At 37.9% G+C, this 19,987-nt stretch overlaps 1 protein-coding gene across 3 annotated transcripts in view; it reads right to left on the bottom strand.

Annotated features, from left to right (window-relative positions):
- Positions 1 to 2,393: 2,393 nt before the first annotated feature.
- LOC133640405 (mitochondrial carrier homolog 2-like) overlaps positions 2,394 to 19,987 on the bottom strand; it is a 28,564-nt gene continuing 10,970 nt past the window's right edge. The window contains exons 5-13 of one of the 3 annotated variants that reach the window (XM_062033800.1): positions 17,328 to 17,394; positions 17,028 to 17,085; positions 14,268 to 14,319; positions 14,131 to 14,190; positions 11,427 to 11,520; positions 9,707 to 9,754; positions 9,554 to 9,621; positions 9,412 to 9,487; positions 2,394 to 2,909 (exon numbers count right to left, since the gene is read on the bottom strand). In XM_062033800.1, coding sequence (XP_061889784.1) covers positions 2,823 to 2,909; positions 9,412 to 9,487; positions 9,554 to 9,621; positions 9,707 to 9,754; positions 11,427 to 11,520; positions 14,131 to 14,190; positions 14,268 to 14,319; positions 17,028 to 17,085; positions 17,328 to 17,394 — 610 coding nt within the window. In that variant the 3' untranslated portion in view covers positions 2,394 to 2,822. The remainder of the gene's footprint in view (positions 2,910 to 9,411; positions 9,488 to 9,553; positions 9,622 to 9,706; positions 9,755 to 11,426; positions 11,521 to 14,130; positions 14,191 to 14,267; positions 14,320 to 17,027; positions 17,086 to 17,327; positions 17,395 to 19,987) is intronic. The other 2 variants (XM_062033808.1, XM_062033816.1) reach the window with 2 other exon arrangements.

Genomic DNA, 19,987 nt, shown 5'->3' with positions numbered 1-19,987 from the left:
AAAATCATCACCATAATCACTATCTTACTAATTGTCTTGCCCAAATCATCTCCAGATAAACCAAATGAATAGATAAAACTAACATAAAAAAATTGTTATTTGATTCAGAATTCAAAAGTATGTTCATTGCTGTCATGGTTAGATGTTTTTCAAATGTTGGAGTGTGTGAGTTTCTGACCCACATGACATATGAGGACACATGATTTATGAGGACAAGTGTGTGCGTGCGTGTAAGAATAGCAAACTTGGCCACTAGGGGCAAAATCGAAGGTGAGCAAAAAAATTAAACACACTTTCACACACTTTTCCCGAAAATTTGACAAATGAAGACTTTAGAGATTTTTGGTCTGGGAACATGCTGGGGGGGTTTGGGGTGTGTCCTAGAACACGATTTATTTGGGAAAAATGAGGACCTGGAAAATGTCCTCATTTTTCAACAGGTTGTATGTATGTAAGGTCAGATTTCATAAAAATGTCCTCAAATGTCGGGTAGACAAACGCACACACACACACAGTCTCCACCGTGATTATAAATGGTATGATTTGTCTACAAAATTGTTGTAACTATACCTCTGCATATGCTTATTAACATTAAAGGAAACAACACGCCCGCCTGTCTTCGTCTCCCACCAGTGATATAGCGAAGCAAAGTACTACATACCTTCCTCATATTGTGGTGTGACAAAAAAAGCATGTTCCTAGAGGTCACACGCGCCCGCCCCACTATTTGAGAAGGACTGCTCTAAAGAAGTGGTCCCCAACCACCGGTCCGTGGATCGATTGGTATTGGCCGCACAAGAAAAAAAATAAAAATAAAAATAAAAAATTATAATTTTTTAAAAATGAAATCAACATAAAAAACACAAGATACACTTACAATTAGTGCACCAACCCAAAAAACCTCCCTCCCCCATTTACACTCATTCGCACAAAAGGGTTGTTTTTTTCTGTTATTAATATTTCTGGTTCCTACATTATATATCACTATAGATCAATACAGTCTGCAGGGATACAGTGCGTAAACACACATGATTGTATTTTTTTATGACAAAAAAAACCCAAATAAAATTACCCCCCTCAGTCCGTGGGACAAATTTTCAAGCGTTGACTGGTCCGCAGCTACAAAAAGGTTGGGGACCACTGCTCTAAAGCACATGTATCAGATCCGGCTCGACACGTCATTTAAGGTGGCCTGCGAAAGCCTGGGAATAATGTGGATACTTCATCTTTCTTACTGAATGTTTTCATTGTTTCAATTTTGACAGAAAAAAATGTATGTAATACATGAAATTTCACGTGTTTTAAACTTTGGTGTATATATACAAATATTTAATTTTCATTGGTGTGAATTTTTGGGCACCTCGCCATTCGATTACGATTCTTGGGGTGAGGATTTGATTCATAATCGATACTGGATTCAACACGATTCTCGATTTAAACTGATTTTTGCAATGCATTATTTGGCATAATAATAACAACACCTTAACAAAACAGCTTACTGGTTACAAAACCTCCTTTTGGTTGCTGACGTATGTGCACCAAGTAAGCATAGATATGGCCTAAACATCTTTTTTTTTTTTTAACTTATTCGTCCCAAAAAAAATTAAAAAATTAGATTTTTGCAAATTACTAAAAAAATTGGGATTCGAATGTGATAAAAAATATTTTAGCACCCCTATATTATGTACCATATGATCGATTGTAAAAATAACAATAAATACTTAAGTATCTGCCTGTCACCTTGACTTACGATTTTAAAGCAAGTTATCCATCATTTTGTACGTACAAAAATCAAATAACCAAATGCATAAGCAATAATATAATGAGGCGATTATACTTTTATATTCTTACAGTATCTGTTACAAGCGGCCCCATGACTGCGAGGTGGCTCTCGATGAAAACGAAATTCGACAACCCTGCTCTAAAGTGACCCAGCATCTGCCCTCAACCAATAATAAACTTTTCTACTATTAATCATTCCCACTCATCTCACCTACATTGTCATAAAATATGTCATATTGTATTCAAAATTAATTGGCTACTTAGTTACATGGTTTGTATTTTGTACACGTACCGCACCAAAAATTAAGCAAACTGTGAGGTACGGGGGTCACACCATGAGGATGACATACCGTAGCATCCCTAGTTTCACTGCATTGATATTTTAGCTTTATTCACTTTCTACATTCGGGGTTAGCCAATAATTATTTAATTCTAAGGCCTTAATGATGAAAAACTAAATGACTACCGGTAAATAACTTTTTCACAGGCCTAAACCATATTGAGAACTTGTAGACATTTCTTAGAACAGCAGGGGACGCTGGGGTCTCAAACAAAGGTGATCATGAGATCAATACACAGAGTCCATGAATGATCAAAACACATTTCCAAAACATAAGGACAAAAAAACACCTTTATTTCTATTGGAAAGAGATGTAAGTATTTGACGAGTGTCATAGAAAGAATGGTCTGTTCTTTGACCAAGCTCATTCCACAATAACAACAATAATAATATGAATAATAAGCAATTATCATGTCAGACATCATCACATGTAACTGAAGTGTTTGAAAGAAGATCATGGGGGAGACGACATTTAGTAGTCAGAACATTAGCACTGTTGAAATGACTTGGTCCATCCATGTAGCGTCACTCCCTAACAACTGCTGTTTTCTTTGACATAAACACTATAGCTTGTTATTTTTCAATGAAAAAGATCATGATAATGTTAATAAAACATGAAAGGAGTGCACACATGATGACTGACGCACTAACAGTAATTTCCCCCACATCAGACATATTTGTTTTTGTGTTGTTACTGTTTTTAATAAAATATTTTCTGGTTAATTGCATACGTCTTTCCTGCTGGAAGTTTCCGGAAGAATAAACTGTTTCCTCTGCTCATGTTGCCCTGGAAAGAATGAAGAATTGAAATGTGGTCACCACCTTGTATAATAAATGACCTTAATAGAATATTATGAGAAACTTCTGATTTTATAAAACCAATGTCGTGGTGTAGAAAGGTAAAAATAAATACATAAAAATTACATATTCTATTATATATTGCATGTGTGCAAACTGGGATTACTGTTTAAGGAGCAGGCAACAACCAATATTTTTTGTGACCCATTTGAGACACCATGTTTACCCGGAAGTAGTTATACGCGGACTTGGGGTTGAAGGTAAACTAACGTACGTAGAAGACGGAGGATCAAGGGGGTTTCAATCAAGTTGAAGTTATGGGATGTCTTTGTAATAACCTAGCCAAACATTGAATATGTCGTGTAAAGATAATAACCTGATTAGTTACATCAGGAATTTACCATCTCGCTATGAGCGTGGGGGCGGGCTTAGCAGAAAATGACTACCGTATTTTTCGGACTATAAGTCGCAGTTTTTTTCATAGTTTGGCCGGGGGTGCGACTTATACTCAGGAGCGACTTATGTGTGAAATTATTAACACATTACCGTAAAATATCAAATAATATTATTTGCTCATTCACGTAAAAGACTAGACGTATAAGGTTTCATGGGATTTAGCGATTAGGAGTGACAGATTGTTTGGTAAACGTATAGCATATTCTATATGTTATAGTTATTTGAATGACTCTTACCATAATATGTTACGCTAACATACAGGCACGTTCTCAGTTGGTTATTTATGCGTCATATAACGTACACTTATTCAGCCTGTTGTTCACTATTCTTTATTTATTTTAAATTGCCTTTCAAATGTCTATTCTTGGTGTTGGGTTTTATCAAATACACTACCGTTCAAAAGTTTGGGGTCACATTGAAATGTCCTTATTTTTGAAGGAAAAGCACTGTACTTTTCAATGAAGATAACTTTAAACTAGTCTTAACTTTAAAGAAATACACTCTATACATTGCTAATGTGGTAAATGAGTATTCTAGCTGCAAATGTCTGGTTTTTGGTGCAATATCTACATAGGTGTATAGAGGCCCATTTCCAGCAACTATCACTCCAGTGCTCTAATGGTACAATGTGTTTGCTCATTGGCTCAGAAGGCTAATTGATGATTAGAAAACCCTTGTGCAATCATGTTCACACATCTGAAAACAGTTTAGCTCGTTACAGAAGCTACAAAACTGACCTTCCTTTGAGCAAATTGAGTTTCTGGAGCATCACATTTGTGGGGTCAATTAAACGCTCAAAATGGCCAGAAAAAGAGAACTTTCATCTGAAACTCGACATTCTATTCTTGTTCTTAGAAATGAAGGCTATTCCACAAAATTGTTTGGGTGACCCCAAACTTTTGAACGGTAGTGTACATTTCCCCAAAAAATGCGACTTATACTCCAGTGCGACTTATATGTTTTTTTCCTTCTTTATTATGCATTTTCGGCCGGTGCGATTTATACTCCGAAAAATACGGTAATTACAAACATGGATTTACTGCTTACTGTTTATGTCATTCAAGAAGAACAATAATCTGCTGAAGAATATAAAGAAAATATAGTTTCTAAAGGAAACAAAGTTACAGTTAAAAAAATCCAAGAAACAAATCTGATTGAAAATCTCACACTATGTTAATTAAAAGGGGAACTGCACTTTTTTGGAATTTTGCCTAGTGTTCACAATTATGAGAGACAAGAAGACGGATACATTTTTTAAATGCATTCTAACACGTAAATAAACATTCTCCCACAATGGAGCTCACGGGATGTCCTCTATTCCGTCCATAAAGCCCTCGAAATAACCATCTAAAAACCGCGAACAGTGCCCCATTTACATTTAGTGACTTGAATATTAACCAAGTATTGGTGATATTGTTATGAAAAGCGCTAACACAGACAAACGCTTGTGTGGCTATGTTGACATGATTGGATGGTGAAGGTGAGCTGCTTTCTTGCCTCAGAGGTGGTTAAAGTTTATTCTAGATCATAAATAATGCCTCTCACCTTGATAATAAAATAATGAGGACATAATCCGACAGGTTGGTCAACTTAGATAGCCAATTTAGAACCGGAAATGGTGTGAAAGACACAAAAAGATGCTTGGTTCAACCCCCCTTTTTTCTTTGTGACTTCATCTAAATGGGAATGTATCAACATTCTATCAGTCAGCATCCTAGTGAGAGGAGACGTTGTACAGTAAGTTATATTTTATTATGTGTGTTGTCTCTCATGAAGTCTGCAGTGAGTAGTAATCAGTGATGTTGTCAAACGAAAAAGTGAACTTTGTGATGCGTTTTTTAAATTAATGCTTAAAATGAGCAAACATATTAATATTAGGAATGTGCCTAACATAACATATACTTTATACTTAGTGCTTTATAGGCAGAATAGGCATGTGAATGTACAATGAATGAATGATGGTTCTCACTGTGAAGCGCTTGAGTGTGTAGAAACGCGCTATATAAATCTAATCTATTATCATTATATGCACATAACAGTATACTGCTTTATTTTAATGATGTAGTTGACCATTTTAGTTTTATTCTTTCAACTTCAGGGTGCTGCTGATACTAAGGTGTGCCGTGGGAACTTTGCCCATTTCATCTAAATCAGGGGTCGGCAACCTTTACCACTCAAAGAGCCATTTTGGCAAGTTTCACAAATTAAAGAAAGTGATGGGAGCCACAAAAAAATTTTACAATTTAAAATGAAAAACACTGCATACAGAGCTTAAATGCTTTGTGCTATATTAACCAGGGGTCTCCGACACACGCACCGGCACGCACTTTAATGTGGACATTTGATGTTAGTGCAGCCCGCGAGTTTTGAATGAATGGCGCTTGATAGCGTCATACTTGCCAATCCTCTCATTTTTCCCCGGGAGACTCCCGAATATCAGAGCGTGATGACACCGCCCTCTACAGTCTGCCCTAACAGTGTACCTGCTTGACCACACGTAAGTGACAGCAAGGCGTACTACCTCAGCAACCACACATCTTACACTGACGGTGCCAATACCCAGAATCCCATGCAGCATTAACTCTTCCGTACTAGTTCAGCAACCACACATCTTACACTGACGGTACCAATACACATCTGACACTGACGGTACCAATACCCAGAATCCCATGCAGCACTAACTCTTCCGCTCAACCAACGCAAGGAGAGGGGGGGGGGGGGTTGATGTGTGGGGGGGTTGTGGTAGCGGGGTGTATAATCTAGACCGGAAGAGTTAGGACTGCATGGGATTCTGGGTAATGGTTGTGTTGTGTTTATGTTGTGTTACAGTGCAGATGTTCTCCAGAAATGTGTTTTTCATTCTTTTTTGGTGTGGGTTCACAGTGTGGCGCATATTTGTAACGTAACAATGTTAAAGTTGTTTGATACGGCTACCGTCAGTGTAAGCTGTGTGGCTGATGAGTAAGTATGCTTTGCTGTCTCCTGTGTGTACGATTAATAACAACATGCAACATGCGGCTGGACTGGCACGCTGTATGTAAATGCTATAGAGGACAATTACTGCAGTGCAATCAGGGCACGCCCTTTATCTAGTATTGATAGTCTAAATAGGATTATTTTTTCCCTGGGAGTTATGTATGAGAGACACTGAGATCCATAAGTCTCCTGGGAAAATCGGGGGGTCGGCAAGTATGTAGCTGAGCCGCATCAGAGTGGTCAAAGAGCCGCATGCGGCTCCGGAGCCGCGGGTTGCCGACCCCTGATCTAAATGGTTAAAAAATATAAAATAAAAAAAAATAAAAAGAAGTCACTTTGTTACCGCTTGTGATTTAGACCCCCTTGGTCGTCCTGTCTATCTTCTTCTATATATATTTTTTTATCTTCACGTAAAACTACTTCCGGTTAAACTTGGTGTCTCAAAACAAATTCGCAAAAAATAGGTAAATACGTCTGTTACCCGACTTGTTTATTTTCCAATTGTGCACAAAATCGGATATTGGAAAAACATTTCGTTAATCGTTTTGGGTCAGGAAATAAATATTGAAAAATTTAATTGTTATTTCGTTTTTTAGTATATTGAAAAAATAATTAACAAATGATACATGGATTTAGAGCGATCGAACACACATCGTATCGTTTGAAGGTAGACATCATGAAAGATGTCAGTGATTATTTTTCTTTACATTCAGTAATGAGATAATTGCCAATTAATGTTTTTCAAAATGTTGCAGCTTTCATATGAATGTAAAGAAGTCTGTCTCTTTTCTAACAACAAATAGATTTTTTTTAATACAAAATAAAAAGCTGCTTATATACAGTACATCAATTGTAGCATAGACGGTTTTTAATACAAAATAAAAAGCTGGCTCTTTCATTTCAGGAGGAAAATATACATCAATCGTAGTATAGAGTGATTTGCAATACAATAGCCATACTCGGTCGGGGCTATTACATATCAATATCATACATTATTATATATATATATATTATACACTATTAATTTGATTAGTTAATTACGTTATCTAGTTATTAATTTTTTTCTTAAATAGTATACAAAGAAAAACAGTGTTTTACTTTTGCTATTTATCATTCAGCAAATGTGCAAATGTTTGGTCAACAAGTATTTTTTTCTTATGTTTATAAGCACAGAATAAACACACAAGTAACAGACAGCATACATGTCGGACATAACTGACCTGACATTAGTAAGTGATTTTCTTTTCGATCCGATACATAGTAAAATTCCAGCTGGTATCGGCGATACAGATCCGATGCTGATACTTTGTGCAAATGATAAATTATACTTGTATAGCGCTTTTCTACCTTCAAGGTACTCAAAGCGCTTTGACAGTATTTCCACATTCACCCATTCACACACACATTCACACACTGATGGCGGCAGCTGCCATGCAAGGCGCTAACCAGCACCCATCAGGAGCAAGGGTGAAGTGTCTTGCCCAAGGACACAACGGACGTGACTATGATGGTAGAAGGTGGGGATTGAACCCCAGTAACCAGCAACCCTCCGATTGCTGGCACGGCCACTCTACCAACTTCGCCACGCCGTCCCATATATATATACCCAACGTGTCTGGTGAAATTTTGAAAGTACTGTATCGGTCAAGGCGCACAGCACAAGGGAAAAAATATTTGAAGCCACAGAGGCTAAACATCAATTTGTGAGGTATTTGAGTTAACTTTTCATAGAAACTGCATTTTCCAAACTGATATAAAAAGAAGTCTACTGCAAAGGACCCTGCTTCTCAAAAAGTTAAAGTTGAAAGATGCTAAAGTGAACATTATAGTTTTACACTTGTTAAAAACTGGATATTTATATTGTCAATTAAAGGACACTCAACTGTAAGTTTTTTTTTAAATATTTGCTTGTAACATTGAAATGTTCCTGCACTATTCCTTGCACTTAAAAATACATGTTTGTAGTAATAAATATGATTAGAACATTTTAACATTGTTTGTGTTCAATTACTGTGTTTTCCTAAACATTCCTGCCACTTCATTTTACACAGTATGCCGTTTTTACGACTTTTGCGACACTTTTGCCATGTACAAATTGAGCGAGCGCATCTAAATTTGTGAGCGTCTAATACAATTTGTGAGCGCGCATTCAGAAGTGTGTGCATGTCATACAATCTGCGTGTGCGTATCTGAGGCGTGCCTACATTTAACCAACCACGGAAGACAAAGCAGGAAGCTTGGTAGCGTTGAACAAGTGTTCCAGCATAGTCCAAACATGATCAGTGGCTGTAAAGCACCGACTTGTGGTGAGTATAAGGAAAGGCAAGGGGGAGTTACAGACAGACAACCCTTTTTACATGTTCAAGTCGCTATACAGACAGATCAAAATAACCAATCCCAGACCACTGTGCCTACATTTAACCAACCACAGAAGACACTATGCAATTTAAACCAATCAGAAACAATGTAAGGCGGGTCTTGGCGTCTCTCTTTCACACACCTCAACTGTACGTTGCTTCTGATTGGTTTAAATATGTGGTGTCTTCCATGGTTGGTTAAATGTAGGCACACCCCATATATGCACACGCAGATTGTATTACACACACGCACTTATGAATGCGCGTGCACAAGTTGTATTACACGCTCAGAAATCTGGATGCGCTCGCTCAAATCGTACACGGCAGAAGTGTCGCAAAAGTCATGTGGTTTGCAGATCATAGATACGTACGTAGATGCATGCACTTCTGAATGCTCAAATCTTACACGGCAGAAGTGTCATAAAAGTTAAGCCTAAGTAGACAGCCTATCGAGAGTTCTTTCTGATTAGGGACAGACAGGCAACTTAAAACACATGTACGCGGATCTGCATACACACACTTGGAATGATATACAGACACACAAATTAGTACACACACGCGCGCAAATTAGATTGAGACACACGTTTACAACTAATTTTGCTACAATACTTCGATACATGTCAGGGTCTGCGGGGATGTGCGCAAAGACACATAAAACCACATATTTATGTTTAAAAAGTGAATGCACATAAATGAGCTAACCTCTCGGCTCAGGTGACTCCAGCAGTGCACCCAGGTAGGATATACTGATGCATACGGAGGACGCCCTCCAGCCAGCCTGAAAGAAGTGTGTGTTTCACATTTTATTTGAAAAGACAGAACAATGATTGGTCAGCTAACTCACCCGCAATTATTGACAGCCATGAGGTTTGATACCAATACAAAAGGGTATGTAAGCATACTTGCAAAGAACTGCACAAAAAGGACACAATTATTCTGCTTCAGTAAAGGCAATAAATACTGCTCTTAATGCCAATATAGACATACACAAACTTACCCCTGTGACAGCCTGGAAGCAGTTCTTGAGTTCTCCTGTGTGACTCATCTGAATGGAGGAATACAAACCCTTAATGCTTCCATAACCATCACACAAGTTGGATATAAATACTCTGGTCACTAAAAGAGGTAGTAATCAGTCACTCCAGGCTTTCATGGGCTACTTTTGTTACGACTGATTTAAATGAAACATTTTCCTAAATTTGCGGCAAATGTTACAATGTTTAGATGCCCTTTTTTTTTTTCCCAGTAAAACTATTAGCTTTGATTTTACAAATTTGTTTTAGGGGTTTTTTGGCACTGCGACACACTATTGTGTGGTCACATTAAGTCACATATTTGTATTTAATTTAATTGTAATTGTAACTTAATTTTTTTTTAGAGAGACAGTTGACAGCCCGGAAAGACGGCAACCGGGGCAGGGAGGGGTAGCATCCCAAGCTGCAGCTCCTGCAAGGGAGCACCCATATAACGCTGCGAAAAACCCTGAAGACACATAAGATCAAGATAGGCTGCCTGAGGAAACCCGTGGTGCAACGCAAAGGGCCAGTACCTTGTACGGCCCTGATGAGACGGAGGAGGACCCAGGCCCGGACATTCCCCACAGTGCCTGGAACCTCCAAGCACCACCGGCGCAACCCCGGGGCAGACCGTCGGAGGGGGGACGCGTGGCGTGGAGCGCTACCTGGACACAAGTCGAGGGACTGATCACCCTCGGCTGGGTCGCCCGGGAGAGGGTGTTTGATTAAGACCCGAAACACCCTATGACCCCGGGAGAATCACTGATGATGTGTCCAGGTTGCACCGTCAGGTGTATTATGAAACCGAAAGAACATTTATTTTGAATTGTATCTCAATTTTACCACCTGGGGGCAAAGCAGGTATTCTGTTCTCTCTGTGCCTGGAAGAAAATGTTGATTTTCTATTCATATTCTGAAAATAAATGCCTGTTTGTATTTATTAGTGTGTTATCAGTATCATTTCATTTGCACTATTGCCATTTGTACTCTGGAGAAATTATGATGCAAAATACAAAGTCTTTGGTTTCACCCCTACAAACAATAATATATTATTAAGAGCAATATATTGATATATCGCCATATTATGGTGAACCATGTATTGCATATGGTATGGTATTGTGAGATTCCCAGCTTACATTGCATATAATTTGCTCGCTTTCGATAAAAGCCATCATTTAAACGGTGATGTTGGTTGGTAAATAAAAGATGAGAGATTATAATCACAGGTCGACATCTCTGTCAATGTAAAAAATTAAGTGAAGAAATGGATGGGCTATGCCGGGACATATTTTATTTGCTAAAATGTCCAAAATTGCAGGGATTGGAAAACATTACAAGGCCGCAAATAATTTGTGTGAATTGGTTGAATTTACATGAATTGGCTATATCTAAATCCTGGAGCATCTGAGTAGTACCTTATCAGGGCGTTCTATTTTGCATTTTTTTAATTTTTTGTTACGCTGGCTGTCAGTTGTGGTGCCTGTTCTTGAACAAATCTTAATCGGTGACACTTGATACATTCTAAAACTATCACTTTATATGTATGCATTGTGTATATATATATATACAGTATATTTATAATGTATGTATATATATATATAATACACACACACACCCCTTTTGTTCATTTGGATGACACAAAGACAAAACACAAATGAAAAGGCAGGAACTGAGCTTATGTGAAATAAGGAAATTGTATACCGAATCATCAATTGCGTATGTGTTGATGAAGTGAGCCAGCATGTTACAAATCCACAGAGCTAAGACGTCTCCAAGTAGTCGAGGAATCAATCCACTAAGGGGAAAAAAACAGAATTTTGGATTGACACAAAAAAGTATGTGTGAATGCTGAGACATGAAAAAAATATATACAATATGAAATTATTAACATATGATTGTCTTCTAATTTACATATATATTGTGCTTTATGGCACCTACTGTCCAATGCTCTGTATAATCAGAGATCAAAATCAGCGCTTTTTAGATTCTGTGAGCGTTTACTTATTGTTGTCCAACCCACATAAAGGATAGGTGTTTTTCCACTGCTGGGCTGCATGCAAAAACTTCAAAGGATGCAGTTGGCCATGTTGATATCCTTTGCTACATTAAATCCAATTCTCAATGTAGATCACTGTATGCTAAATCTATTGGAAGAAAAAATAGACATCTATGTATTTTAGTTGACATGGTTAAGTGAAATATCTTATATCTTTTTTTTAATTTAGACCTGCCAACCTTGAGGGCTCAATGCCAAGCATCCACACACTTTGCTATTTTACATTATTTTATATATATTTAACAATGTTGAAATACAGTCATGGGCAAAAGTTTCTAATAATTTCTACAACTCTTTTATTTTTTTGTGATTGAGTGATTGGAGCACATACTTGTTGGTCACAAAAAACATTCAAGAAGTTTGGTTCTTTTATGAATTTATTATGGGTCTACTGAAAATGTGACCAAATCTGCTGGGTCAAAAGTATACATACAGCAATGTTATTTGGTTACATGTCCCTTGGCAAGTTTCACTGCAATAAGGCACTTTTGGTAGCCATCCACAAGCTTCTGGTTGAATTTTTGACCACTCCTCTTGACAAGATTGGTGCAGTTCAGCTAAATGTGTTAGTTTTCTGACATGGACTTGTTTCTTCAGCATTGTCCACACGTTTAAGTCAGGATTTTGGGAAGGCCATTCTAAAACCTTAATTCTAGCCTGATTTGGTCATTCCTTTACCACTTTTAACTTGTCATTGTCCTGTTGGAACACCAAACTGCGCCCAAGACCCAACCTCCAGGCTGATAATTTTAGGTTGTCCTGAAGAATTTGGTGGTAATCCTCATTTTTCATTGTCCCATTTACTCTCTGTAAAGCACCAGTTCCATTGGCAGCAAAACAGGCTCAGAGCATAATACTACCACCACCACACTTGACGGTAGTTATGGTGTTCCTAGGATTAAAGGCCTCACCTTTTCTCCTCCAAACATATTATTGGGTATTGTGGCCAAATAGCTCAATTTTTGTTTAATTTGACATTACCGTACATGGACAAAGATAAGACCTTCTGGAGGAAAGTTATGTGTTAAGGTTAAGTTAAGGTTTTAAAATGGCCTTCCCAAAGTCCTGACTTAAACATGTGGACAATGCTGAAGAAACAAGTCCATGTCAGAAAACCAACAAATTTAGCTGAACTACACCAATTTAGTCAAGAGGAGTTGTCAAAAATTCAACCAGAAGATTGCCAGAAGCTTGTAGATGGCTACCAAAAGCACGTTATTGCATGTAATCAAATATTAACATTACTGTATGTATACTTTTGACAAAGCAGATTTGGTCACATTTTCAGTAGACCCATAATAAATTCATAAAAGAACCAAACTTTATGAATGTTTTTTGTGACTAACAAGTATGTGCTAATCACTCTATCAGAAAAAAATTAAAGTTGTAGAACTTATTGGAAACTCAAGACAGCCATGACATTATGTTCTTTACAAGTGTATGTAAACTTTTGACCACAACTGTATGCCTTTGCTCTATTTTTCCCCATTATGCAGTTATTTTGTAAATTTTTCCCATGTGTCATGTTCCCATAAATCCAGGGCTGCACTTTGAACACCTGCTTTTTTTTTTAGCTCTGTCAGGGTTGGGTGCGTGGCGTCATCGTTGCAAAGAACGATACTAATGAGAAGGGGAGTGTTATTGCAGCTGCTGCGTTAAAACAGTAATTTATATCACAAATGTTGATCTGAAACCAGATGCGAAGGCGTTTGCTGAAGCAGGCTGTACTGTATGCACTCTGAACAATTTGGAAGAAATAATGTATTACAAGCTGACCATATCACAGCATTTGCAGTCCATGGGGTAAACATTTTTTTGAAGGGACTTGTCATGCATACACTGCAAAATGTTTTACAGGATGAAGAGCGAACCGGTGTAGAGTACACTGCAACCTCCACACAGGAAACAAACCGGCGAAAAAGTAACAACATGTGTTCGTGGAGAGCACGATGTCGCTTGCTTGCGGTTGACGTAAACCTATTAAGGCTGTTCCCATACATGGCGGGCAGTGCCATACATACTACACTCCATACATACTACGTCTACATACACATCATCATATCCTGCAACAATGCACACTCTCCCTTATTTGTTCTCAAACAAATCAGCTAACAGCAGCTCTCTACTCTTGGTGTCTCAACGAATCATCGCCTTTACTCAACATCTCATTGCACGTGTACACAAGTCCAATGCTTCCCGTCGAACATACACACATATAGTTTTTCCTTTGCATGTCTCAGCATTCAGATACAATTTCTAGCCTAAACTTTATTTGAACAAAGTTGACAGATGATCACATTATCATTAATGATTGCGGGCAATAACAATATATTTAAAAAATACACATACGTGAAGAAGCCCAGAATTCCCTCTTCTCTGTAGATGGTGGTGATGGAATCTAGGACTCCGCTAAAAACAATGACAAATGTGTTCAGAATTCTGCAGTCTCAGAGTTTTGCTTAAAATATTATGTTGGTGAAAGCAACCTGTATTTGATCTCTCTTCCAATAAACTGCACCATACATCGCAATGTGATCACTGAAAGACAAAAAAAACAAACTTAACATTGTAATCACACAGAACACTTTCACCAATCTCAGAGCCTGAGTTACTAAGATCCAAATACCACATGCTAAACAGCGTGTGCAAAAAATTAAATAGTGTGTACTATGAGTGGGTGGGTTGCGTGTGATCTACTAACACTGCGTGTGCAATCGAAAAGTGGTGGAGACTGCCTTGTTTAAATGAGGATTTTGCATGCATATGGTGCTTTTACCATGGAGACGATCAATTTCTGCACATTTATGTTATCATGCTCCTAGCTGTGTGCAATGTGTTGAACCAGCAGGCTACATCTATAATCTGTAACACCTTTTCTGAATCGCAATCAGACAATACATGTGATTAACGTCCACAGTGACACTTAATTCTGTGCGCAAGGCTGTGGATGGCTTTACAAGGGAATTTGTGCGTCTGCAATGACTTAAACACAAGAAAATGCCTCATGGACAACATGCATTTTCATTTAGGAGAAAAACACATACAAAATAAGAATGACATTATTAAAAAAACACCAGCAGACACCAAAACGCATCAATTCAATTAATTTTAATTAGCCCCAGAAGTCATGCCGCAGCAATAACATTATAAAACGAAATTGCTGAATAGATGGTATGTCTAATATTTTTTATTTCTGTCAGCCCAAAATGTTGACACGCACACAGAGGATTCTCGTCTGTCCATCGTCTGTCTGCGGAGCGCAAGCACTGATCCTGCAGCTGTATGCGTTACTGTGATAGTTTGCATGTCCTTCTGATCACAAAACAGTGATGAGTGTTGATAAAAATGTTGACACGCACACAGAGGATTCTCGTCTGTCCATCGTCTGTCTGCGGAGCGCAAGCACTGATCCTGCAGCTGTATGCGTTACTGTGATAGTTTGCATGTCCTTCTGATCACAAAACAGTGATGAGTGTTGATAAATCACATTACGCGTGCAAAATGTAATATTTTTATTTTCTCCTCCCAGTATTGTAGGCGTTTTGATGATCAGCATATATTTTGCTTTTTGAATAATGAAGACAGACGCAAAATAGATTATACACCTTATTCTGCTCATTTAACAGACAATAATTTTGCACGCGTTTAGTAGATCAGCTTTGCGTGTGCCATGAAGTTTACACATGATTTAGTACACGCCAATCCTTTGTAAATCAGGCTCTAAAATGTTCCAATCCAGATGTTTTATTTTGAAGTGAAAGTAATACATTACATTCCACTTGCATTACTGTAAAGGAGTGTTTTCTGTGTTCATTTATTTGCATTTCAAGTCATTTTTAGGTTTTGTATTTTTTGTCGTATTCTTCAAAGTATTATACCTCACTACACCCTAAATCTCAGTTGCTAGAGTAGAAAAACATGAATAAACAATCACCTTGTGATGATGACAAAAAACGCTTGAAAGGTGTTGCACAATTGAAGAAAACATTTTTTTCCAAGTAAAAATGTGGAACAGCCCTAAACATGAACTTTTCTCTATCCATCCATCCATTTTCTACCGCTTATTCCCTTCGGGGTCGCGGGGGGCGCTGAAGCCTATCTCAGCTACAATCGGGCGGAAGGCGGGGTACACCCTGGACAAGTCGCCACCTCATCGCAGGGCCAATACAGATAGACAGACAACATTCACACTCACATTCACACACTAGGGCCAATTTAGTGTTGCCAATCAACCTATCCCCAGGTGCATGTCTTTGGATGTGGGAGGAAGCCGGAGTATGGATGTGGGAGGAAGCCGGAGTACCCGGAGGAAACCCACGCAGTCACGGGGAGAACATGCAAACTCCACACAGAAAGATCCCGAGGCCGGGATTGAACTCACGATAGATTGATTGACTCTAAGGACATTTAAAACCAATGTTTTTTTTTTACAATAATACATTTTTAGACCTGTACTTTGACTTCCTTTAATACTTCTTACCCAGGACACACTTGAGTAAAATGATTACAGGTGAATTTAATGCCATTTGGTGTTATAACATTTCTGGGTAATGAATATATGCCAATATATGATTAATACTGTACTAAAAGACAAAGAGAATGCACTTGGTGCATGCAGCTGAAGAATATGTAGTCGTGTTGCAACACTGAGGAAGGACATGACTTTTTTTTTGTGAACATTTTTTCCTTCATGACATCTCCCAAGCGCAAAGCAGACTCTTCTGATGGGAGTGTGTAAAATAAAGAAAAAAAGACAAAGAAAAAGTGAAATTGAGTGTAGAAAAAAACACTGGTTGCCTACTCTGTTCGAAAGTCACGACCATCATTAAGGACAATGATGGTACCTTTTAACATGGTAAAGGATCTGCGCCTATGAAATTGACATTGATAACTCAGCAGTGCAATTGTCTCATTATTGAGACTTCCGGTCTCTCCCTCCCTTGCAACACCCTTTTAACAATCGCAAGAATAAAATTCTGTTTTTCTGTCTTCTTTTTTATTGTTTTGTATTTAATCTTCATGGGCAATGTATTCTAAGTGTTATGTATACAGTGTGACTGACTTAGGCATTAAGTTCAGACAATATATCCCAACATTCATTCCCACCGTAAGAACGGCAAGCTTTCATAACTTGAGGACCACAAGCACTTGTATTTGACAATAATATTTCAGTACTCTTTGCACCTGTTTTCAGAATGCAACAAAATGTCATTGTCATTCATTGAAAAATTGTCACATTACCATACCATGAAAAGGATGTGTAACTATGGTGGCACAGGAACGAGCTATCATCTCTTTGGTTGTCTGTGGAGGTAGAATACAGGGTACAAAAACAAGACAAAACGGAAATGTGATTAACGTAAATAAGGTAAAAATTGGATCAACTATTGCTAAATCTTGACTAAAAAAGGAAAACAAAAGTATATTCAATAAGATGGCATAATAAATGTTTTTAACTATCGAGCAATTAAAGGAAAAAATGAAGATGTTAGTTCCATAAAGAAGATATTGGAAGTGTTCCTGTAACAAAGCTGTATGTGTCTTACCTCATTAACAACATGTTGTACGGAGCCATCACCAATCTTCTGCTGGTGTCCCACAAATGCCACCACCCGCAAAAAGAAAAAAACAACACCTTTTTAGTTCCTGTACATGCAATTTCATCATTTATTTATTTGAATAGATTTGCAAATATTGTGAGAAAAATATTTTCATGTTGACAATATAGGGTGCAGATCCCCCCCCCCCATTTTAAAATAAAGTTGTGGCATAAAATGTTTTATAAAACTTGAAGCAATGTGCATACTTTTCGAATGCACTGTATTTTTACCCACCCTAACTCTTGTAAATGCATTTACAAGATATGCTTTTGCTCTTCATTCTGTGATGGAGTTGAAGGATATTGTTGCTCAAAAAGGTTCATTATGTTTTCTAATTCATATACTTGTTATTTTAGTCAGACAATATAGGTAAACTGAATGCAATTTTTATATGCGCTGCGCCCAAATGCAGCTTGGATAGGCTCCAGCCCCCCGCGACCCTAAAAAGGGACAAGCAGTAGAAAATACTGACCACTGTGACGTGTTGCCTATCAGCTGTTTTCTTAGGTTTCGCCTATAAGAACAGCTGATAGGCAACAAATCGCAGAGGTCAGGTGACCCTTTTGATGAAGACTCAGATGGCAGTCGAAACATGTCAGGTAAAAAATTACATCCAGTATATCGAAAATATTGTCTGACTAAAAGAGCATTTGAAAAGTATATGGATGAGAAGACATAATGAACCTTTTTGAGCAACTTAAAAAAAGACTTGGATACACATTTTTTAGACCCCTCCGTCGCTTGGAGAGACTTGAGAAAACATGGGCACTCTACAAAACCATCTACTCTTTAACCTCCGATGCAGAGACGAGGAGGTTACGCCAAAAAGCCTCAACATAAAAAAACCCCATGAAAACCAAGAATGCAGAAAAAATCATTAACATAACTTTGAAATTAACTAATGAAGGAAAGGATACGTATGACAGCGAACAAAATAGACACGATCACCAAGCAAACTTCAAGCAAAACTTCCCAACAGAACACGATACACAAAAGTTAATGGAAACACATCTGAAACTCATCTAAGAACAATAATTCACAGTAACTAAAGGACGCCGGATGAATGAATTAAAAAAGCTTATCGACAGAAAAAGAAAAAAGAAGACCCACACGTACACTCACTCACTAAAACAAAAAAGAATGTACTCGGACACGGCTTTAACTTTGCCATCACGCGAAACAAGGTGCCAAAAGAAGATTTCATTTTAGCTACAGAATTGGCGTGTCACAAAATAACCAAGCAGGGGCAGAGGGCGGAGCTACGCAACGCAGTGGCAGGGATATTAAAAACAGCAAAACTCTCACAAAGGGAAAGACTAGGTATCATTACACTGAAAAAAGACGAAACCTTCACCATCATACCAGCAGACAAAAGGAATAACTACAGTAATAATGGACACGGATGCCTATGAAAAACAAACGTAAACAATGCTAAAAGATAACAGCACATATGAAATATTAAAAAAGACCCTACAGAAGAAAAGAAACATCTTCTCAAGACTCAAAACATTGGACGAAAGCAAGAAAAAACAAGATCATTATGAATTTTTAATACCCACAGCAAATACATACCACTCTAAGAATTTACAGCACCCTCAACATTCATAAAAAACATACCCCACTATGCCCAATAGTAGACAGTACAGGTTCAGTAAAAATAATGTTCTAAAACTCTAGTAAAAAACTATAAAAAAAACCCCTCCTTGGTCTCACAGAATACCACTGCAAAAACTCCCATAGTATTTCAACACAATACAATTGGAACCAGATAAAATGTTTATTTCACATGATGTCGTTTCATTGTTTACCAAATCAACATCAGTAGATGTCAGCCTGCACATCGTGAAACACATCACAAAATAATATCAATACATTTTATATATAAAGCACTTTACATTTCCAACAAATCTTAAAGTGCAACAAGGGCTTATAGCTCAGGGCTAGCACCACTCGACATAATTGGCATTCAGTGGGTTCAAGTTTCCAAAGCTGGACTATCATGTATGCTGAAATTATCAAAGTAGAAATCACTAATAATCTCACAGAAAACATACATGTGCAAAAAGGTGTGCACATAAACATCTTTTTAACGCTCACTAAGCAAGGGTTGATTATGTTTTAGCTGGCAACAAGGTATTTAAGCCTAACTGATGCAGTACGAAGCCTGTTAAACATGTCAAAAGGAGCATCCTGTGGTTATGGCAAAACATATTCATCTGTTTTAGAATAATTATTGGCACAACTACTAAAATGGGAACACACACAGAACTGTCCGACGCGTTATTAAAATGGAAAAAAGGACAGTGGGGAAATGTTGTACTCTTGTCATCCACACAGTATCTTGGCCAGAAATGAATGCAACTCAATCCAATTTTTTATACTGCTAAATTCTCATTAGAGTTGTGGGCTAGCTGGAGCCAATCCCAGTTGACTTTGGGTGAGAGGCGGGGTACACACTCAACTGGTTACCAGCCAATCGCAAGGCCCATATAGACCCTCACATTCATAACTATTGACAATGTATAGTCTTCAACCTAACATGCATACTTTAGGAATGTGAGAGGAAGTCGCAGTACCATAGAAAACTTACATACGCACAGGGACAA

This window comes from Entelurus aequoreus, linkage group LG02 (genome assembly GCF_033978785.1).
Source record: "Entelurus aequoreus isolate RoL-2023_Sb linkage group LG02, RoL_Eaeq_v1.1, whole genome shotgun sequence".
Lineage (NCBI taxonomy): Eukaryota > Metazoa > Chordata > Actinopteri > Syngnathiformes > Syngnathidae > Entelurus > Entelurus aequoreus.
Note: the sequence above shows the minus strand (reverse complement) of the source record. Positions and strands in the feature narration are given on the sequence as shown.